General features: G+C 53.8%; 1 protein-coding gene across 1 annotated transcript in view; it reads left to right on the forward strand.

Annotated features, from left to right (window-relative positions):
* Window positions 1-23395, forward strand: part of CCDC158 (coiled-coil domain containing 158) — a 1152460-nt gene that overhangs the window by 635836 nt on the left and 493229 nt on the right. Inside the window, exons 18-19 of the mRNA XM_030192135.1 lie at window positions 6489-6689; window positions 11081-11101. Of these exons, the coding sequence (XP_030047995.1) occupies window positions 6489-6689; window positions 11081-11101 (222 nt within the window). The remainder of the gene's footprint in view (window positions 1-6488; window positions 6690-11080; window positions 11102-23395) is intronic.

Genomic DNA, 23395 nt, shown 5'->3' on the forward strand with positions numbered 1-23395 from the left:
CTTTCGTCCGCACTCGGTACGGCTGTGTTTTTTGTCGTGTCGAGCCCCGGAGAGTTGACCTCGCGCGTCCGTGTTTTACTGACGTGTTTTTCTTCGGAAAAGTTTCTATATCTGTCGGGAAGTGCTCCGAAAACCCCCTTGGGTTTCATTTTCCCCTTCCCGTATTTCCAGTTTTGCCCCGGTAAGTTTTCTTTCGTCGTCGGGGTAGGCCTCTTTTCGGCCTCGGTCGAGATTTTTTCTCCCTTAAAGTTTTGGTGCTCCAAATTCGTCATTTCGGATTTTGACTTCGCCGGCGTGATTTTTCCGCCCATGACATCGAAGCCTTCCAGCGGCTTCAAGAAGTGCACCCAGTGCGCCCGGGTAATCTCGCTCACTGATAGGCACTCTTCGTGTCTTCAGTGTCTGGGGGCCGAGCACCGTCCCCAGAACTGTAGTCTGTGTTCCCTGTTACAAAGGCGGACTCAAGTAGCGAGATTGGCCCAGTGGAACGTTTTGTTCTCGGGCGCTTCGTCGGCATCGGCACCGGGGTCTTCGTGTGCATCGACATCATCAGCGTCCAGACCTTCATCCTTGGCTGCCAGTGCATCGAGTGCATCGAGGCATCGGCCCTCTGCATCGGCACCGAGACATCGGATAGCTGCATCGACGTCGGTGGTACCGGGACCTCGTCTCCTGATGTCGTCGGACGGTGGTGCATCGAGTGGAGTGCAGGTGAGGGCTGTCCTTTCCCCTGCTGGTGGCGGTGAGCCCTCGGGTGGGTCTCCTCCTACCCTGAGGGCTCCTGCGGTACAGCCCCCCCGAGATCGACCCTCTTCGGTCTCGGGCCCGAGGAAGCGACGGATGGATTCTACGTCCTCCTCGTCGGTGCCGGGAAGCTCCGGTGACATGCTTCGGAAGAAGTCGAAGAAGCATCGACACCGGTCCCCTTCCCGCATCGGCACCGAGAGCTCTGGGTCGCCGAGGGAGTCGGCACCCAGCAGGCATCGGCACCGAGAGGACCGCTCACCCTCTGTTCAAGAGGTGTCGATGCGCTCCACTCTGGACAGCCCGGAACAGCCTCCACGCCCGGAACAGGTTCTGACGTCGACGCCTGCATCGACCTCCATGCCTTTCTCTGCAGCTGCTCTGAACGAGAGCCTCCGGGCCGTTCTCCCAGAGATTCTGGGAGAGCTGTTGCGCCCTACCCCTCCGGTACCGGCGGTGGCTTGCGCCTCCGGTACCGTCGAGCATGGCGCCGGCTGGCCCATCGCCCGGGGTGAGGGTCCCCGACGTCGGTACCGCGTGCGGTGCCGACTGCGGCCACCTCCCAGGAGGGCTCCCCGACTACGTCGGCGGAGGGAGCTTCGCCGATGCGGGCGAGGGAGTCTACCTCTCGACGCCCCCATCGTGGACGTGGCTCCACGGAGTCGAGCCGGGCGCGGTTGCAGACGCAGGTCCGTGAACTTGTGTCTGACACCGAGGGTGAGGCCTCGTGGGAAGAAGAAGAAGATCCCAGATATTTCTCTGACGAGGAGTCTGAGGGTCTTCCTTCTGATCCCACTCCCTCTCCTGAAAGGCAGCTTTCTCCTCCCGAGAGTCTGTCTTTTGCTTCCTTTGTCCGGGAGATGTCTACGGCCATCCCCTTCCCGGTGGTTGTGGAGGACGAGCCCAGGGCTGAAATGTTTGAGCTCCTGGACTATCCTTCTCCACCTAAGGAAGCGTCCACTGTTCCCTTGCACCATGTCCTGAAAAAGACATTGCTTGCGAACTGGACCAAGCCATTAATTAATCCCCACATTCCCAAGAAGATCGAGTCCCAGTACCGGATCCATGGGGACCCAGAGCTGATGCGCACTCAGTTGCCTCATGACTCTGGAGTTGTGGATTTGGCCCTAAAGAAGGCTAAGAGTTCTAGGGAGCATGCTTCGGCGCCCCCGGGCAAAGACCCTAGAACCTTAGACTCCTTTGGGAGGAAGGCCTACCATTCTTCTATGCTCGTGGCCAAGATCCAGTCTTACCAGCTCTACACGAGCATACACATGCGGAACAATGTGCGGCAGTTGGCGGGCTTGGTTGATGCTCTTCCCCCTGAGCAAGCCAAGCCTTTTCAGGAGGTGGTCAGGCAGCTGAAGGCGTGCAGAAAATTCCTGGCCAGAGGAGTTTATGACACTTTTGATGTTGCGTCCAGGGCCGCTGCTCAAGGTGTGGTGATGCGCAGGCTCTCATGGCTGCGTGCCGCCGACCTGGAGAATAGACTCCAGCAGCGGATTGCGGACTCGCCTTGCCGTGTGGACAACATTTTTGGGGAAAAAGTCGAGCAGGTGGTAGAGTCTCTCCACCAGCGGGACACCGCATTCGACAAGTTCTCCCGCCGGCAGCCTTCAGCATCTACCTCTACAGGTAGAAGATTTTTCGGGGGAAGGAAGACTGGTCCCTATGCTTCTGGTAAGCGTAGGTACAATCCTCCTTCCCGACAGCCTGCGGCCCAGGCTAAGCCCCAGCGCGCTCGCTCTCGTCAGCAGCGTGCGCCTCAGCAAGGCCCCGCGGCTCCCCAGCAAAAGCAAGGGGCGAGCTTTTGACTGGCTCCAGCAGAGCATAGCCGACATCCCAGTGTCAGTGCCGGGCGACCTGCCGGTCGGGGGGAGGTTGATAGCTTTTCACCAAAGGTGGCCTCTCATAACCTCCGATCAGTGGGTTCTGCAAATAGTCCGGCAAGGATACACCCTCAATTTGGCCTCAAAACCTCCAAATTGTCCACCGGGAGCTCAGTCTTACAGCTTCCAGCACAAGCAGGTACTTGCAGAGGAACTCTCCGCCCTTCTCAGCGCCAATGCGGTCGAGCCCCGTGCCATCCGGGCAGGAAGGGCTGGGATTCTATTCCAGGTACTTCCTTGTGGAAAAGAAAACAGGGGGGATGCGTCCCATCCTAGACCTAAGGGCCCTGAACAACTATCTTGTAAAAGAAAAGTTCAGGATGCTTTCCCTGGGCACCCTCCTCCCCATGATTCAGCAAAACGATTGGCTATGCTCTCTGGACTTGAAGGATGCCTACACTCACATCCCGATACTGCCAGCTCACAGACAGTATCTGCGATTTCAGCTGGGCACACGCTACTTCCAGTACTGTGTGCTACCCTTTGGGCTCGCCTCTGCGCCCAGGGTGTTCACAAAGTGCCTGGCTGTGGTAGCAGCGGCACTTCGCAGGCTGGGGGTGCATGTGTTCCCATATCTTGACGATTGGCTGGTGAAGAACACATCCGAGGCAGGAGCCCTGCAGTCCATGCAGATGACTATTCGCCTCCTGGAGCTACTGGGGTTTGTGATAAATTACCCAAAGTCCCATCTTCTCCCAGTGCAGAAACTCGAATTCATAGGAGCTCTGCTGGATTCCTGGACGGCTCGCGCCTATCTCCCAGAGGCGAGAGCCAACAACCTGTTGTCCCTCGTCTCGCGGGTGCGAGCGTCCCAGAAGATCACAGCTCGGCAGATGTTGAGATTGCTGGGCCACATGGCTTCCACAGTTCATGTGACTCCCATGGCCTGTCTTCACATGAGATTTGCTCAATGGACCCTAGCCTCTCAGTGGTATCAGGCTGCTGGGGGTCTAGAAGACGTGATCCACCTGTCCACGAATTTTCTCGAATCCCTGTATTGGTGGACAATCTGGTCCAATTTGACTCTGGGACGTCCTTTCCAAATTCCTCAGCCACAAAAAGTGCTGACCACGGATGCGTCTCTCCTGGGATGGGGAGCTCATGTCGATGGGCTTCACACCCAAGGAAGCTGGTCCCTCCAGGAACGCGATCTGCAGATCAATCTTCTGGAGTTACGAGCGATCTGGAACGCTCTGAAGGCTTTCAGAGATCGGCTGTCCCACCAAATTATCCAAATTCAGACAGACAACCAGGTTGCCATGTACTATGTCAACAAGCAGGGGGGCACTGGATCTCGCCCCCTGTGTCAGGAAGCCGTCAGCATGTGGCTCTGGGCTCGCCGGCATGGCATGGTGCTCCAAGCCACATACCTGGCAGGCGTAAACAACAGTCTGGCCGACAGATTGAGCAGGATCATGCAACCTCACGAATGGTCGCTCAGTTCCAAAGTAGTGCAACAGATCTTCCAGGCGTGGGGCACCCCCCTGGTGGATCTCTTCGCATCTCGAGTGAACCACAAAGTCCCTCAGTTCTGTTCCAGGCTTCAGGCCCACGGCAGGCTGGCATCGGATGCCTTCCTCCTGGACTGGGGGGAGGGTCTGCTGTATGCTTATCCTCCCATACCTCTGGTGGGGAAGACTTTGTTGAAACTCAAGCAAGACCGAGGCACCATGATTCTGATTGCTCCTTTTTGGCCGCGTCAGATCTGGTTCCCCCTTCTTCTGGAGTTGTCCTCCGAAGAACCGTGGAGATTGGAGTGTTTCCCGACCCTCATCACACAGGACGAAGGGGCGCTTCTGCATCCCAACCTCCAGTCTCTGGCTCTCACGGCCTGGATGTTGAGGGCGTAGACTTTGCCTCTTTGGGTCTGTCAGAGGGTGTCTCCCGCATCTTGCTTGCTTCCAGGAAAGATTCCACTAAGAGGAGTTACTTCTTTCAATGGAGGAGGTTTGCCGTCTGGTGTGACAGCAAGGCCCTAGATCCTCGCTCTTGTCCTACACAGACCCTGCTTGAATACCTTCTGCACTTGTCTGTCTGGTCTCAAGACCAACTCTGTAAGGGTTCACCTTAGTGCAATCAGTGCATACCATTACCGTGTGGAAGGTAAGCCGATCTCAGGACAGCCTTTAGTTGTTCGCTTCATGAGAGGTTTGCTTTTGTCAAAGCCCCCTGTCAAGCCTCCTACAGTGTCATGGGATCTCAATGTCGTTCTCACCCAGCTGATGAAACCTCCTTTTGAGCCACTGAATTCCTGCCATCTGAAGTACTTGACCTGGAAGGTCATTTTCTTGGTGGCAGTTACTTCAGCTCGTAGGGTCAGTGAGCTTCAGGCCCTGGTAGCCCAGGCCCCTTACACCAAATTTCATCATAACAGAGTAGTCCTCCGCACTCACCCTAAGTTTCTGCCGAAGGTTGTGTCGGAGTTCCATCTGAACCAGTCAATTGTCTTGCCAACATTTTTTCCCCGTCCTCATTCCTGCCCTGCTGAACGTCAGCTGCACACATTGGACTGCAAGAGAGCATTGGCCTTCTATCTGGAGCGGACACAACCCCACAGACAGTCCGCCCAATTGTTTGTTTCTTTTGATCCCAACAAGAGGGGAGTGGCTGTAGGGAAACGCACCATATCCAATTGGCTAGCAGATTGCATTTCCTTCACTTACGCCCAGGCTGGGCTGGCTCTTGAGGGTCATGTCACGGCTCATAATGTTAGAGCCATGGCTGCGTCGGTAGCCCACTTGAAGTCAGCCACCATGGAGGAAATTTGCAAAGCTGCGACGTGGTCATCTGTCCACACATTCACATCTCATTACTGCCTGCAGCAGGATACCCGACGCGACAGTCGGTTCGGGCAGTCAGTTCTTCAGAACCTGTTTGGGCTTTAGGATCCAACTCCACCCCCCGAGGGCCCTGTTTGTTCTGTTCCAGGCTGCACTCTCAGTTAGTTGGTAAATTTTTTAGGTCAATCTCAGTTATGTCCTCGCCGTTGCGAGGCCCAATTGACCTTGGTTGTTGTTTTGAGTGAGCCTGGGGGCTAGGGATACCCCATCAGTGAGAACAAGCAGCCTGCTTGTCCTCGGAGAAAGCGAATGCTACATACCTGTAGAAGGTATTCTCCGAGGACAGCAGGCTGATTGTTCTCACAAACCCGCCCGCCTCCCCTTTGGAGTTGTGTCTTCCCTTGAAGTGTATTGTCTTGCTACATACTGGACTGGCCGGCTCGAGCCGGTTTCGGGCGGGAAGACGGCCGCGCATGCGCGGTGTGCGCGGGCGCGCGAGGACTAGCAAAGGACTTTGCTAGGAAGATTCCGATTGGAGGGGCTGCCGAGGACGTCACCCATCAGTGAGAACAATCAGCCTGCTGTCCTCGGAGAATACCTTCTACAGGTATGTAGCATTCGCTTTATCCCAATGTTGTTACAGTGACCAGTTTCCTTTTCCAGTTTGAATTGGGGGGGGGGGGACAAAAACCATTGGGGGAATTAAGAGGGCAACCTTTCCCCCGTCCCTTCAGAAGAGTGCTGCTCAGTAGCAGTTGTTACCCAAATCCTAAGCATGCTTGATAGGAGGTGTTACCCCCAACATCAATCTATTAGGACATAGACTTATAGTACCCTTCTGAAATGGGGACTAAAACTCCATCAACCTGTTGTGCCCTTGTCCCACCCAAAATTTGCCCAGAACACACCCTCTTTTCATTTGCTTGTACTTGGATTTGAGACATACATATCCCAGCTTTATAAAATGGGGGACTTAGACATATATGGAAGATAAATGTTTCAGTGCCAATTTATGCACATCTCAAATGCGAATAGGGATTGTAAAATGAGGGCCATACCTTTTTTTTTCTTTCAGAAGGCTTCAATTCTTGAAAAGAATGAAGCCCTAGAGAAAGTTACATGCCTTTCTACCCAGCTACATTCAACAAAAGACAAGCTCTCCAAAACCAATGATGAGCTCTCAGCCAGGAAGATGGATCTGGATAATGCTAAGAAAACAATTGCTGATTTGACACGTCTTGTAGAAGAAAAGGAAACCAGTGCAGCACACAGAGAGGTACACAGAAAAGACATTTATAGTCGTAATACAGCCATTCCTATGATGCTTTGGAGAAGTAAGGTCATCTGAATGGAAAATTATTTCTTGGAGTAGCAAGAAATGATCTTATAGCTGAGACTTGCCTTCCAGGGCCTCTTCCTAATTTTATCCTTCCCAGCTCTTACCGCCTCTCTGTGCTCCCTTCTCACTGGCCTTGTGATCAAGCATTGCTATGAACAGCTGACCTTCTTTCTTTTTTAAGGCATCACAGGAGCAGGTGAGCAGTCTGATGGTTAGAGCAGAGAGCTGAAACCAGGGAAGCCAGGTTTAATTCTCACTGATGCTCCTTTGGACCTTGGGTTCGCCACTTAACCCTCCATTGCTTCGAGTACTGTTGGAGCCCCCAATATGTAAACATTGTGGTCAGAGTTGAATTCAAATGCTGACCATAGTGTTAATCTATGCCTGGATATTATGTGCTGGCCAATACCTGGATAGCAGCACTAAATATCTGGGTATAGGCTGGCCACCAGAAGTTATCCAGGTACCGCTTGTATTTACTGCTACAACGTAATAAGTTAGGACAGCTATTTTGCTTTCCTAACTTATCCAGATAGTCAGTTGGGTGCCTGTGCTGAATATTAGCAGTACACAGATAGCTTCTGGCTCCGCCTTAGCTCTGTCCCTGGACTGCCTCGGCACTATCCATAGAGTGCTAAGATGATCAGAGATGATTTTCAGCAGCATTTTTGGGAATTAATGCTAGAAATCAGCGATTGACCCCGGTGAGTACTAGCTATCCAAGGACAAGCAGGATATTGAAATGTTCACATGGGGTGACATCATCCGACAGAACCCTGTCCAGGAACTTTCCCCAGCATTTAAGACAGTGTTTTTGAGATAGCTCAAACATACATTTGCACCTCTTCCCATCCGCTGCTGTCACACGGAACCTTGTCAGTCTTTCGTTTTCTTAGGAGCTGATCAGACATATTTTTGTCACAGTCACCTTAGTATAATTTTTTTTAAGTTTTAAATTTTATTTCTTCATATAAGTCCTGTGCTGTCATGTGGTTTTCCTCCTGGTAGCATTGAAACAGGCTAGTAAATCAGAAGACAAAAGGCCAAATTTGGTTCCAAACAAGGCAACTTTATTGCTAGCAAGTGAACAGTACCGAGTAGTCTCAGGACACTGTGTGTCGCAAATCACCTGACACTTACATTTATACTTCCCTACTGGGCCTGCGCACTAGGCCCCTTACACGTCACATTTGGCATGCGCAGTAAACAGTTGTAGTTCTTACAGTGCATAATTGTAGTTCTCAGTACGTACACACGTCATAATACTGAAAAGATACTGGCAAGAGAAACGAAACTTAGCAGCTTATTCTACATACACACAATGCTCCTTTCTAGCACAGGAGATAAGGCTCGTCGGCTCAGAGATGCAGGGCGGGGGTGTTAGCACCCTCCAAGGCCACCTATTCATGTGGCATCTACGTGCAAGCTGATCTCGTATACGCCTTGCTACTACAGTTAGAGTTACAAGCTATATGTCTAATAGCCCTGCATTCTGTCTTACATTAGTAAACAATAAAACTGGGTAAGGCACAATGATCCAGTGCAGTGATAAAGTATGGCTAAAAGCCAAAAGCAGAGGTAGAATACATAAGTATAAGTCCATCAGTAGGCACAAAACATGAGGTTGTTCTGGTAGGCAGTAGTATTCGGGTAGTATCCGGTGTTCCACTCCTACAATTCCCCCCTTTTGATACTAGACATTCATTCTGATGGAGAGTATCATTCCCAGAACCCTGAAACAGAAAGGAGAGATAAGAAGTATTAGCAAGGAGGTCACAAGGAGCCCTAAGCCTTTGTGCAGCCGCTGGTTACTTCGCCGGGGTTGAGACGGAGGGCCCCTAGTGGAATCCCCCCCCCTTTGTAGCCGGTCTTATGCTGGCACAAGGGTATTGGCTCATAAATTGATTCGGGAGGACAGAAGTACGCGTCAGCCACAAGGTTCTTCTTCGTCAGCTTCGTCAGCCTGGGGAATGGGGGAGTACACCTGAAGAGCCATAAGTTGGGCAGCAGCCCGGCGGTCAGCGATACTTTCCATGGTGGAGCGGAGACACCTGAAAACTAAGGAAAGAGACAAAGGAATTAGTAGGCAGGACAGCAAAAACAGGCCACCCATGACTAGGAGGCCTTGTAGGCTCCCGGAGGTTGGCAACCAGCTGGTAAGGGAGGAAGTCCAATCCCAAGCGCTGTTCCAGGTTTGGACGGGGACGTGGGCTAATTTGACCATGCGGTCAGTTATCTCGCTGATGACTTGGCTTTGGTCATCAATCTGTAAGCAGCAATTACTGAGGTTAAACTTGCCGCACACCCCGCCTTCCTGGGCTAAGAGGTAGTCGAGAGCCAAGCGATTTTGGTAAACTGCAGTAATGAGCTTAGTGTTCTGTCGGGCTAAAATGTTGAGGGCAAATGCCAAATCGTTGGTAAGGATCTCGAGCACTGCCTGCAAGCGGATAATGCGATTCAGCATGTAGATAGGAGTACAGTACCCGTAGGTGCCATCTTCAGCCCACGTGGCCGGTCCATAATAATGAATGATACGTTCTGGCGGCCACTCGTTGTCTTTCCAGTCTCCAATTTGGACTTTAGGTTTGGTGCTTAGAAGAGACCGTTTACGTCTGGCAATGTTATCAGGCCCCTTTTCCACGTAAAGGGGGATGCCCAACGTCTCGCCGACTCGCAGGGGCAGAAGGAAGAAACTAGGTCGGACGGTGCCCAAGAGACATGTACCGTACCAGCGGGCCGGGAGTTGTTCATAGGCCCTGCGCCCGCAAATATAGTAGTAGCCCTCCGGGGCTACCCACTTAAGGGAGGCATTCCCTCCATGTGTCCACGTTGCGTTCAAGGTGGGTTCAGTCCAGATGGGCTGCGGGGCAGGCAGGCGGTCCGTCTGCCACCAAGTATGTCGACTGCCGTTAAACTGAAGGACCCCCTTGCAAGCGGAATCTCCCACGGGTACAGAATAACGCTTCGACGGCGCTCGACTAGCGCAGAGGGTACCTATGATATTGGTTCTCAGAGCCCACTCGTACGGCTTCGGGCGCTGGGGAAAGGTAATGTTAGTAGTGTTGAGCGCATCCCATGTTTGCTGTCGGACCTCCTTCGCTTCCCAAGGCCATTGCTCACCCATATCCGTGCCTCCACAGACGAAACAGTTGGTAATTCCCAGGGAGAAGGCGATGTTTTCGGCCAGGTTGAGGAACATATTCCCCGCTTCTGTGGAGATGGGGAACTTAGTCGCTGCCTCTTCAGCGCGAGCGATTTCATCGAATACCTCTTGGTACCCAACGACAGTAGTCTGGTAGTGCGTGGGAGGCTTTGTTTCAAGGCTTTGATATATGGTAATATACGTCAGCGGATCCATCCCTCCGCCGTCAATGCCAAGGCCCCACGTTCCTCTCCAGGGCATGTCGTGGCCTCGGATGGGCCAGTCTAGGGACACATAGTTACCAGAACCTCGACGAAATTCGCCCAGGCCGGTGCATCCGGCATATCCTCCTCCCGTATAAGCGCATACTCGTTCCCAGCCCGAGGCTCGAGTGTCGCCGGCACAGGGGAGCCAAACCCAAGGGGAGCAGCATCTCATGTCTGGACTGAAGGGGCAGACATACTTGTGGTCGTTCACATATGCCTGACGCCAACTTTGGCTTCCACACTTACGGGACCAAGGGTGTTTGTCCATGGCGGCGCAAACGTCGAAGGTGAGTGTAGCCACAGTTGGGATACCGCCAGCAAGGATGCGAGTGGAATTGACGTAATACAGAATGCCATCACCTTCAACTCCCGGGGGCCCGGCCACATACGCAGGGAGTCCTACACTGAGGGTGACATTGTAGTATCTCGGCTTGGTGGGACTATGGCAGACAGTGAGGTTCCCTTGGAGGCATCTGTGGAATTGTTGGAGGCCATCCGGGGTGATGATGGCGCACGCCGGAAGGAGCTTGCAATTACCTTCCGGGGGCTGCGTCTGGTGGATGAGGGTGGTAACCAGGTGATATCCTCCCTCTATACGATGGCGCACCAGGCGCAAACATTCAGTGCAATTCTGGCTCAGGGTGGTAGGATAGCTCGGGACTGAGCAAAGGAGGAGGAGTAGGCTCAGCATTATATATATGGTGGGAGGTATCCGAGCCTTTTCAGCAAGAAGATAATGAGGCCCACGATGAAGGCTGCAATGAACACAGAGCCAAAGACGCAGTGGGTCCAAAAGCTGAGCTCCTGTTGCGAGGCAGGCATGAATCTGTCGGTTCACGTCTTTCTTAGGGTCAGCCGTAGTGGAGCGTCAGGATGTTGATGCGCAGTCCAACGCTTCGGGGCGCTGCTAGTAGGAGCAGCAGGCTTCAATCGGGTCCAATGTATCCACACTGGGTTTCCTGCAATTTTAACAGCGGTTGGGGTCGTTAGGAGAACAAGGGAGGGCCCTTTCCATTTGGGTTTCAGACAGTCAGAGTCATCCCACTCTTTCACCCATACCTCCTCTCCTACCCTGAACCGGTGTATAGGACTGGTAAAAACCAGGGGAGCTACTCTCTCAGTGTATTGCTGGATGTTCTGCACTACCTCGTGTAAGGCTTTCATCTGTCTCACTAAGGAATTCTCGCCCTGTATCTGCAGGGAGTCGGGGAAAGAGGGTAGTGGTGGTGGCCTAGCGTACATCATCTCGTAAGGGGTAAGGCCGGTAGCCTTGGGGGTACACCTGAGATGTAGCAAGGCCAGTGGAAGCAGGTCGGGCCATTTGGCTTTGGCTTCTTGGCATAGCTTGGCTAGCTGGTTCTTCAGGGATCGGTTAGCTCTCTCCACTATTCCACTGCTCTGGGGTCTCCAGGCACAATGCAACTTCCAATCGAGGCCCAGTCTTGTACTGAGCTGTTGAGTTACTTCACTGGCAAAGGCTGGCCCGTTGTCGGAGTTTATCTGCTTGGGGAGACCGTATCTGGGTAGGATATGATGAATCAGTAGGGAGGTGACTTCTTTAGCCATTTCCGTTCTAGTGGGCTGGGCTTCAATCCATCCGGTGTACGTACACACTGCGACTAGGATGGCTTTGTAGCCCCGGGCCGGGGGCATATGCGTGAAGTCAATCTGGCAAACGTGAAAAGGGCTAGTGCCCCGGAGCACATGTCCTGGCGCAGGACCGGGTCCTGTTCGGGGGTTATTCCGGGCACAAGTTACACATTGACTGGAAGCGTTTTTGGTCCACAAAGACAGTTTGTTGATGTAGTAGGTCTTCTCAAGTAGGCGCCCCAGAGCGTCCCTGCCCAGGTGGGTGCGATCATGAGCCTCTTTGGTCACTGCCCAGGCCAGGGCTTCGGGTATCCATATGCGCCCGTCCTGTAGTATCCACCAGCCATTGCGTGACTCCAGACCCTCTTGTCGGGCCCACTCCGTTTCTTGGGGGGTGTAGATAGGGGTCTCTGCGGGGAGCTGGACGACGAGTACGGGGTCAGAAGGATGAGATGAGTAAGGGAGCTGACTTGCCCTTTTTGCGGCATCATCCGCCCGTTGGTTACCGCGGGCGATAGGGTCCGTCCGGCCGGTGTGGGCCCTGCAATGCATCACAGCTACTTTCTTTGGCTTCCAGACTGACTCGAGTAGTTGGCAAATCTCGGTGGCATTTGCGAGTCCTTTTCCCTCAGCTGTCAGAAATCCCCTCTCCTTGTACAGGGCTCCATGCACCTGGAGGGTGAGGAAGGCGTATTTGGAGTCGGTGTAAATATTAACAACTTTTCCTTCAGCCCACAGGAGGGCTTTGGTGAGGGCAATCAGTTCCGCCTTCTGGGCTGACGTCCCGGGCGGCAGGGCCATAGCCTCAATCACGTGGTCCTCAGATACAACAGCATAGCCAGCTCTTCGACTTCCCTCTATTACTTGGCTGCTTCCATCGGTGAACAGGGTAATGCCCCCTTGCCAGGGTTGGTCCTTGAGGTCAGGTCTGCTAGAATGCACAGTGGCCATTACCTCCTCACAGTCGTGGAATGGTGGTTCAGGGGCTGGAAGGAGAGTGGCGGGATTGAGGTTAGTTGTGTCCAGGATCCGCACCTCCGGGTTTTCGCACAGGAGGGCTTGGTATTTAACCAATCGGGAGTTGGTCATCCATCTGGGTCCGTGACTCTCGAGTAGGCCGCGGATGGTGTGGGGTATGGTCACAAAAAGTGTTTGGCCAAACGTGAGTTTATTGGCCTCGTGTATCAGCAGACAGGCTGCCGCAATGCTCCGGAGACAGCCCGGCCATCCTCGTGCTACATTGTCCATTCCCTTGGAGAGATATGCTACAGGGCGTTGCCAGGTGCCGACCAGTTGGGTGAGGACTCCAAGTGCCAATCCCTTCTTTTCGTCGATGAACAAGTGGAACGGCTTAGTCACGTCTGGCAGTCCGAGCGCTGGTGGGGCCACAAGGGCCTCCTTGAGGTCCTGAAGGGCTTTCAGTTCGTGTTTCTCCCACTGGAGATTTTGGCCCTCGAGTTCAGGTCCTTTCAGTTTGGCGTACAAGTCTTGGGTCAGGACAGCGAAGTTGATGACCCAGATCCGGCAGTATCCAGCGGCTCCGAGGAGTGCCCGCAATTCCTTCTTATTTGCAGGAGTGGGTTGGTTGCGAATGGCTTGGGTTCGGGGGGTACCGAGCCTTCGGGTTCCTTCTCGGAGGCGAAACCCCAGATACTCGACTTCGATCTCGCATATCTGGGCCTTTTTGCGACTGGCCCGGTACCCCTGGGCTTCCAGGGTTTTCAAGAGGTAAAGGGTAGCTTCTGCACAGTCCGTGTACGTTTCACGGGCCACTAATAAGTCATCCACGTATTGGACGACCGGCCCGTATTCGTCCTGGCACGTTTTCAGGTCCTGGGCAAGTTGGTCACCAAAGAGGGTGGGTGAATTCTTGAACCCCTGGGGGAGCCGGGTCCATGTAAATTGCTGCTTATTTCCCGTCTGTAAGTCTTCCCACGTGAAGGCAAACAACTTCTGGCTATCGGCAGCAAGGGGGATGGAGAAGAAGGCGTCCTTCAGATCAATGACACTATACCACTTGCTGTGGGCTGGCACTTGGGCTAGAATGGAGTAAGGGTTCGGTACGAGAGCAACTATATTGGCCACCTGGTTGTTGACTTTTCTCAGGTCCTGGATGGGTCTGTATTCTGATGTGCCTGGCTTCTTAACGGGCAATAATGGGGTGTTCCACGCGGATCTGATCGGTTTAAGGACCCCCTGTTGAAGAAGTTTGTGTAAGTGAATTTGCATACTATGCCGGGCCGCATAAGGGATATGGTATTGTCCTTGGTTGACGACTTGAGCATTTGGTTTGAGTTCAATCCATATGGGGATAGCATTAACGGCCAGTCCGCCTGAGTTCACTTCTGCCCATACATTAGGCACTTCATCCATTAGGGCCCGCCTCTGCTGGGCAAAAGGGGTGTTCTGGTCATACCGACAGTCGCCGGGCCCTACAGTTGGGAGGGCGTGTAGTCTCCATTCTTCTCTCACTGGGCAGACAAGTGTTACTGGCCGATCTTCAAAGCTAGCTTCCACTTCCCCCGTGGTCTTGAACTTCAAGGTGGCCTGGAGCTTACAGAGTAGGTCTCGACCAATCAAGGGGACTGGGCATCCGGGGATGTGTATGAACTGATGAGACACCATCGTCCCTCCGATCTGGACTTGGCGTTCCTTGAGGAGGGGCGCCGCAAGGGACTTCCCGGAGGCCCCCACAATTGGTATGGTTTCTTTTGTGGCCGGGGCTATGGCAGTGGTGATTACAGATCGCTGGGCCCCCGTGTCTAGTAAAGCTCTCATTAACTGCGTCCCCACCCGAATTTCCACCAGAGGGTCAGTGGGGACTCTGCCCTCCCGGTCTCTTCATGCGGTACTGTCCCGGGTAGCGTCAACAGCCATCTGCCATTCCCTTTGGTCATCCCATCCTCGACCTCCTCGGCCTCGGCCCCGGCCTCGTCTGGGGCCCCCTGTGCGGTCGTTAGTCCCCTCCTCTCTCGGGCGGTCCCATGGTTCCTCCTCTCTCGGGCGGTCCCGTATCTCCTCTGGGCAGTCAGCCCACCAGTGCCCTTCTTGCCGACAATTTGCACACTGGTTACGTCCTATGGGGGACCGTGTTCCTCTTGTCCTTTTGCCCCTCCCCTTTGGTCTAGACCTCAGGCGCTCTTCCAGTACCGTGGCCAACACATCCGCCTTCTCCCGCATCCGTCTGGTCGATTCCTTCCGGGCCTCCGTCTTCTCTTCTTGGTCGCGATATCCGAATACGCGATCAGCTATAGCTTTCAGTTGGCTGATGCTCATCCCTTCAAACCCCTCCGTTCTCTGCAGCTTTCTTCGTATATCCGGTGCTGACTGACTAACAAAACTCATAACCACGGTTGGGAGGTTCTTGGGATCTTCAGGGTTTATTGGACTGTGCCTTCTGAATGCCTCCATAAGTCGTTCAAGGAAGTCCCCCGGGCTCTCGTCCTTCAGTTGGACTACACTGTGGATTTTCCCCATATTTGTAACCTTCTGCTTCCCCTTCTTCAAGGCTGCCAGGTACGCCTGCTGATACCGGCGGATAAAGGTCTGGCCTTCAACGGTTCGGTAATCCCACGCAGGGGCCGCGAGGGGCGCCTCCGTTTCTATTAGATTCTGTAAGTTAGCATGAGTCGGGTTCGCATCCCGGACAGCTTGCTCCATATTCTGTTGTAAGAGACGGCGTTCTTCCGTGGTCAGAATATGGGCGCTTAGTTGTCTAAGGTCTCCCCACGTAGGATTATAGCTGTATATAATGCCTTCCACTAATTCCACCAACTGCTCGGGCTTCTGGTCGTAAGATGGCCCATGCAATTTCCAATTGTACAAGTCGGCACTGGAGAAGGGAACGTGGCTATAAACTGTTGATTCAATGGGCTGACCCCCTTCTTCTGTCGGGTTTGGGGTAAAAGTGGTAGATAGTCGGACTGGGTATATATTGATGGGCCCCCCTTTACGGCCGGGAGGGAGGGCCGTTTTTGGACTTGATTGGGGAAACCGGGTAATGTTCTTCACAACCCGTTTACTCTTCCGGGTAGTCGCGTGGCCAGTTGGTTCAGGTGAGGCTGGTCGGGAAATCTCTTCGGCCTCCGACTCTGACCCGGAGGCCTCGGCGTTATCCGGGCCCTCCGCTAGGCCCGCGAAGTCGGGGTATATAGGGGCATATGGCGGCGGCGCAATATCGTCTTCGTATGCTTCCGCCGTAGCAAGTATCGGGGCCTTTAGAGGCTTCTTTTCGGGCAAACCCTGAACTTTCCCTCGGTTTTCCTTCGGGGTTTTCATTCTAGAAAGTGTGTTGGTAGTACTGGGCGCGGCTTCTGCCTTAACAGTGGTAGCAGGGGGCGTGATCTCAGTGGCTTCTACGCTAGGGGCGGTCGGCCGTATGGGGGCGGTCCCTGCGGCCTTCTGAACGGCAGCGGTTGCCGGGCCTTGGAGAGCGAAGGCATAGGTCGGCAGGGCTTTAAGTTTAGTTTTCCGGCCCTTCCTCTGCTTCACCACCATGAGGGCGGCTTTCTCTACCTTCCGTTGGGCCCAAGCCGGCGGATCCCGGACTACATCCAACCACGCTTGGATGTATGGAATGTCCTCGGGGCAGCCTGGGTTCCCTTCAACTATGACAATATTCATGACCGCCGCCACCTTTTCATACTCAAATGACCCTCCCGGGGGCCATTCAGCAATCCCTAGCCCTGGCCACATAAATTGACATCGCTGTATCATCCCGGCCCTGCTACACTTATCTTGATCGAACACTTCGCTAAAGTGTTTCATCATTAAATCTAACGGTGTGGACCCACCCCCGCCCATCCTAACCTGAGTGCCAAAGGACAGGTGACGGACAAAGGGGGAAAGGGGTGGTGGAGGAGTAAGGGGTCTCGTTCCACCAGACACAAAAGGTTCAACACTCGGCCTGACCAGATCGCGGTCGCCCGGCCTGGAACTGCAAGCCCATTCACACACTTTCATACGCCACAAGAAACCCTCCCGTTCGCCGCTCGGTTTCGTCGTCGGAGCCTAGTGAGTTTCGGGACCTAGTCTTATACCAATAGTCCGTATTAGTCACTGGCTAAAAGAGGGTGATCACGCCTCTTCTTCGGTCCTTACTGGGCCGGTCACTACGTAGAGTATACTCGCCTGTCCGCCGGGGTCGCAGGCCGCGCCATCGTACGCTTCTCTCTGAAATAGAAAAAGGTGCCTTGCCGGAACCACACAGCCCCCTCTACAGTCAGGCGGAGTTGATCGGCCCTCCTCCGGGAGATGGACGCTGAAATCAGCGGTGGCCACTCACCACCTTCTCGGAAGGGGATCGATGACCCGATCCGACCGCAGTGGGGGAGGGGAAGAATATAATCCGATTTCCCTTTTGATAACACTCCTGGCTGGCTCGCCAATGAAACAGGCTAGTAAATCAGAAGACAAAAGGCCAAATTTGGTTCCAAACAAGGCAACTTTATTGCTAGCAAGTGAACAGTACCGAGTAGTCTCAGGACACTGTGTGTCGCAAATCACCTGACACTTACATTTATACTTCCCTACTGGGCCTGCGCACTAGGCCCCTTACACGTCACATTTGGCATGCGCAGTAAACAGTTGTAGTTCTTACAGTGCATAATTGTAGTTCTCAGTACGTACACACGTCATAATACTGAAAAGATACTGGCAAGAGAAACGAAACTTAGCAGCTTATTCTACATACACACAATGCTCCTTTCTAGCACAGGAGATAAGGCTCGTCGGCTCAGAGATGCAGGGCGGGGGTGTTAGCACCCTCCAAGGCCACCTATTCATGTGGCATCTACGTGCAAGCTGATCTCGTATACGCCTTGCTACTACAGTTAGAGTTACAAGCTATATGTCTAATAGCCCTGCATTCTGTCTTACATTAGTAAACAATAAAACTGGGTAAGGCACAATGATCCAGTGCAGTGATAAAGTATGGCTAAAAGCCAAAAGCAGAGGTAGAATACATAAGTATAAGTCCATCAGTAGGCACAAAACATGAGGTTGTTCTGGTAGGCAGTAGTATTCGGGTAGTATCCGGTGTTCCACTCCTACAGCATCCCTAGTTAGATTTTATCGGAAACATTGGTCTCAATTTGTCTCAAAGCTGCACTAGCTGGGGATGCATCGATAATGAGAAATCTTGGTCACCCTTGACATTGAGCATCAATAGAGACCATTGGGAGCAGTCATCATCTGATTTCTGCCTGAAGAACAAGGATTCGTCCTCAACTTCATTAGTGCTGAGGGAGCACAATGCCAATCCTAAGGCAGAAGCAGAGGTGCTGCAGCATTGCCTCTCATCGAAATACCAACAGTATTGAGGTACCAAGATCACCTTGACATAATACTGCTCATCCTCCTTGACAACAGAGAGGGTGTAACCTGGTTCCAGTACTTTCCAAGGAACTCAGGGGGATGTGATCACTCTTACTTTGATGCCCACATCTTCTTCAGTGGCAGCCTTTAAGGAGCAGCTCATGAAGAAGTTCATGAAAAGGTGGAGTGCTTCTTTGCTTGATGCAATTCTACAGCTTTTACAGCTGGCCTTGAAGGGTCTTGGAGTTGATGTCAGCTGCATCAATGTTAATTTACAGTGTATCAAGGGAGGAAGATTTGCTGGTGCATCAGGAATACAGTGTCTCGATACCCCCAGTCAAGGCCTAAACTTGTTTCTCCGAGGACAAGCAGGCTGCTTGTTCTCACATGTGGGTCGATGTCCTCGTTGGCCCAGGAACAGGCATTTTGGCAGCAAAATAAAACAAAGTTTTGCTAGAGTCTTCTAGTGCTTGAATCTTACACACCGCGCATGCGTGGACGACTTCCCGCCCGTCACATGAGTGTGCTTCCTCAGTTTTTTCTTGCCCGCAGCGGCGAGACAACGTTTCAACTCTTCTCTTTGTTTTTGGCCCAGGAAACTGAGCCTTTGATGGCTAGTTCATTTTCGTTTTCTTTTATTTTTTCATCATTCTCTTGAAAAAAAAAAACTTCTTCCCTTATTTTTCTTGACTTTAGTCCCTTTTTATAAGTTTTCTTTCTTTTTTGATGCAGCCGAGTTTCAGGCCGCACGACTGGGTTCTTTGCCTTCTTTTGTGCCCCTTTTTCTTTTCAAAGGCGCAATCGCGTTTGATTTTGCCGAAGCCGTTTTCCCTCCCATGTCATCAAAGACACCCAGCGGCTTCAAGCATTGTACGCAGTGCAACTGGACTATCTCAGGTACCGATACCCATGCCTGGTGTATCCAGTGCCTTGGGCCTGACCATAGCCCTGCTGCTTGTAGTCTGAGTCTTCGTATGAAGAAATGGACTCAAGCGTCTCGAGAAGCCCAATGAGAAAAACCTTTTGGGGCTCAGTCCGGTCCATCGATATCGGTACCGAGGTCAGCGACATCAGCATCAACATTGACAGGAGCATCGACGTCGGGAAGAAAGGTAATGGCTACTGAGAGACCAACTCGCGCTGGGAGCAGTGAGGCATCGAGTGGGCCTCCACCTGCCTCTAGGCCTCCTGTTATGCAGGCCCCCCGGGACCGGCTTTCGTCGGACTCGGCCCCAAGGAGACGTGAGGATTCCAGGTCTTCCTCATCGGTACCAAGGAGTCTCGATGACAGGCGTTAAGCGAAGGCAAAGAAGCACTATCATCGTTCTCCTTCAACACACGATACCGGGAGCTCCGGGGCGTCGAGAGAGTCGGCACCTGAAAAGCATCGGCGCCGAGAGGATCGCTCCCCCTCGATACAGGAGGTGCCGATGCGTCGGCCTCCCAGTAGCCCGGTAGCTGCTCCCGAGCCTCCGCCGATTCTGATACTGCCTGTCCCATCGACCCCGTAGCCTTCTCCGATGGCGACTCTCGACAAGCGCATCCGGGCCTTGTTTCCAGAACTTCTGGAGGGACTTCTAAGACAGTCAGCTTCGGTGTCGGGGGTGCTTGCGTCTTCTGTACCTGCTGCTGCAGTGGTGTCTGGCCCTTTGCCTGCGGTGAGGTCCCCAACCATGATGCCGCTTGTGGCATCCACATCGGCTGCCACCCTGGTCGACTCCCCTTCGACGTCGATGGAGGGAGCTTCGCTGCAGTCGGACTGGGCATCAGCCTCTCAACATTGCCTTAGAGGACATCGTTCCTCGGTGTCAAGGCAGGTTCAGTGTCGAAGCACCTTAACTCAAGTTCTGTCCAATACTGAGCAGGAGCATTCATGGGAATCAGAAGAGGATCCCAGGTACTTCTCTTCTGATGAGTCCTTTGGGATTCCCTCTGATCCTTCCCCTCCACCAGAAAAGAGACTATCTCCACCGGAGAGTCTGTCCTTTTCCTCTTTTGTCCGGGAAATGGCTACAGCTATTCCCTTCCCTGTGGAAGTTGAGGATGACATAGTAACATAGTAGATGATGGCAGAAAAAGACCTGCACGGTCCATCCAGTCTGCTGAGGAGGAAGGAGGTGTTTTAGAGAGCTCTGCTGACTTCCAGTGGAAAGGGAGTGAGACCTAGCTCCCTCCCCAAAGATGAGGAGGGTCCCTGGGGAGAAGGCCTCAGGAAAGTCCCAGGCTATGGGGCCTCCTGGGGCCCGGGACCAGAAGGCCAAAAGGAGTGGCTCTCTCCCTGGTTTGACTACCGGGAGAAGGGAAAGGAGTCCAGTGGACCGAAGGGAGAAGCAGCCCAGTGGAGGCCACCAGAGCATTTCCCCCTCCATGGCCCAGCTTGCGGAAGGTAAGCGAGAAGACAGTGGAGGGGGGAGGAAGATAGTACAGGCCCCAGAAGGGCGCTTCCAAGGAAGGGAGAAGGAAGAGGCGATGGAAGTTTGCCAGAAGCCTTTGCTGGAGGCAGCTGAGAGTGAGAGTGAGGAGAGTGGATCGTCAGATGAGGAGTTCCTTGAAGTGAGCTATGACCCTGATGATCCAGCAAGTAGTGTGGTAAATATTGTAAGACGAATTAAGCTGGTGGAAAAAGAAGTAGTGGAGCTAGGAAAACGTCTGAAAATGGCAAGAACTATGTGTAAATTTGCCCCAGCGGAGCACAGACAAATGTATGTTAAAGAGGAAGCCCGGATATCAAAGTTGTTGGGGAAAAAAGAACACTTGTTGAACTGTTTAAAAAAGGGCTCTGTGAATCCTTTGAGGGAGCTCTATGTTAACCGAGAAAGGATGGCTTCAATACCACAGTCTGGGGGTTCAGGAACACTACAGTTGCAGCAAGCTTCAGTGTCTTCAGCAGCATTAGACTCAAAAGAGTTGTCTGGGTTCAGAGGTGACCCCACTTTAAAATACATGAGACAGTTGGCAACACAGTCTAGAGCACTTACCCAGCAGCCAGAGGATAAGGAGGCAGCGGCAGGACATGGCTCTGAGGTGGGGGCTGGAGTAGAGATCCTACCTGTGGAGGGGAGGACAGAACTCAGTAACTTTTCAAAACTCCAGATAATGGAGGCAGCAGAGGGAGACGCAGGTAGCAGCCTGTTTTCTACAGAGGTGGTGGTCGAAGTCTCAGAGGGCTTACCTGCAGTTGTGCAAACAGCAGAGACAGTTGCCGTGAAGGAGGCCCTGTTGGAAAAGGGTCAGCAGAGGCAGACTCCGGTATTTTTGGCCGGGTCTGCAATGACTGAAGTGGAAACCGAAGCAGCATGGCATCTGGAGAAGCCCCGCCCACGAAGTCCGGGAGCAGGGGATGTCTTCCCTGAGCATGGAGTAGCTGGCGGTTTACAGGAGAGGGGTCGGAGAGAGAGGAATAGGAGCGGGCAGCAGCTGGGAGCTCATTTGACCAGCTGTCCATTACAAGAGGTGAAATCGGGGGGTGCTAACAGCCAGCCTGTGGCGGAATCAGGAACAGACAAGCCATGCCCCCGGGAAGCGCCAGCCATTGGGAGAACGCAGGAGGGACTGCACCAGAAGCAAGAGGGAAGTAACCCGATTGTTGAGAGACTTTCGTTGACTACAGAAGTGGACATGGCAAGTCTAACAGATGTGCAGCGGGTGGTGGAGCAGACCTGCCAGCAGGACGGCTGGGAGCGAGGAGCCAAGGGGAGCGGCGGAGTTCCGGAGGCTTCGCCCCTGGTGCCGGAGGTTGGAGGGAGTTCGGGGGCAGAGCGAGCAGGGAGTCTGGTATCGCCAGCTGCAGACCTGACTGGGCAGGTGCCAGAGTATCGCCAGGAGACAGAGGAGAGGAGGCGATTAGCCCAGAGGCTGGAGCCTGCAGTGGCAGGGACGAGCAGGGACGTTCCAGGAAGTGGTGATGGGCAGGACAATCAGTTGGAGGCAGCCCAAGCCGCAGAACTGACTATGGACGTTGCTGGATGTTTGTCTGAGAGGGAAGGGGACGGGGGACAACGGGAGGGGGAGGGGGCGGTGGATATTGAGGAAGGGAGAGGGATGAGGGGAGGGGCAGAGGGACAGAAGGGGGGGGAGGCAGAGGGAAGGGCTGGAACAAGTGTGGAGGGGGGGCGGTGGGGGCTGGGGTCCAAGTCCTTTGCGGCAGTAGTCCAGGGAGGGGGAAGGAGGGAGGGGGGGAGATCGGGTGGTTTTGAGGGCCCAGGGAGGGGTTGGGGGGGAGTGGGGACAGGGGGTGGACAGCTGCCTAAGCGGCGAAATGTGGTACAGCTCAAATGGATAGGGGAGGGGGCAATGCCCTCCAGGGATCGGGTCTTGAGGCTGGTGATGGGGATGGGGTTTATACCCGAGGACTTTTACGCGTGTATACACCCCATCAACATCCCAGAATATGACTTGAGCTTCATGACCCAGAGGGGGATGGAAATATTCTGGGAAAGGTACGAGGGGGTGAGGGGAAAGGGGGAGTGGCGGGACCTCAGGGCCATTCCAGTCAGCAAGCCGGACCTGGTGCAGATCACCCTGCTCGTGAGAAATGAGTCTATCTCTGGGGCAGATTTAGCCTACTGGCTACAGAGGTACGCGGAGCTGAGATCCCCACTTACAAAGTTACCGGATCCAAGCAGGGTTTGGGCAGGAGGTTGGGGAGCCCTGGTCAAATTGAGACAGGAGAGCCATGTGGTCCAGCACATTCCTTCGGCTGCCTTTATCGGTCGTGACAGGATACTGTGCTTTTACAAGGGGCAGCCGCGGCAGTGCTTCAGATGTGGTTCGTTTAGGCACTTCAGCATGTCATGCCCAGTGGTAAAGTGTGGAAGATGCGGGGATCAGCATGCCACAGAGGACTGCACCGCGATCAGGTGCAACCTCTGCGGCGGGTTAGGCCATGCATATCGGAACTGCCCTAGGGCGGCCCATAACGAGTGGGATATGTGGGGGAAGGGACGGGGAGGGGGGGGTAATGGAGGAGGGGAAAGGGCAGGGGGTGATAGGCAGGGAGGGGCAAGGGGGGGAGAAGGAGGGGATGCAGGAGGGGGGGCGGCAGGGGGCTGGGTCAGGAGTGGAGCAGGGGGGGAGAGGGGGAGTGGGTACAAGTGCCACAGAGGAAAGGGAAGTTTCGGAGGGGGGGGGAAAGTAGGGGTGGGCAGGGAGGGGTCGCTGCAGGGGAAGAGGGGGAGGAACAGATTTCAGGTGTTGGAGGAGGAGGAGGAGGATAGGGAGGTTGGGAGGGAGGAGGAAGAACAGGGGGAAGGAGAAGAGGTGGAGTTAATGGAGGAAGAGGGGGCGGCAGGGGGGATTGGAGAGGGCAAACGGAAATATGAGGAAGCACT

Source organism: Microcaecilia unicolor, chromosome 2 (genome assembly GCF_901765095.1).
Source record: "Microcaecilia unicolor chromosome 2, aMicUni1.1, whole genome shotgun sequence".
Classification (NCBI taxonomy): Eukaryota; Metazoa; Chordata; class Amphibia; order Gymnophiona; family Siphonopidae; genus Microcaecilia; species Microcaecilia unicolor.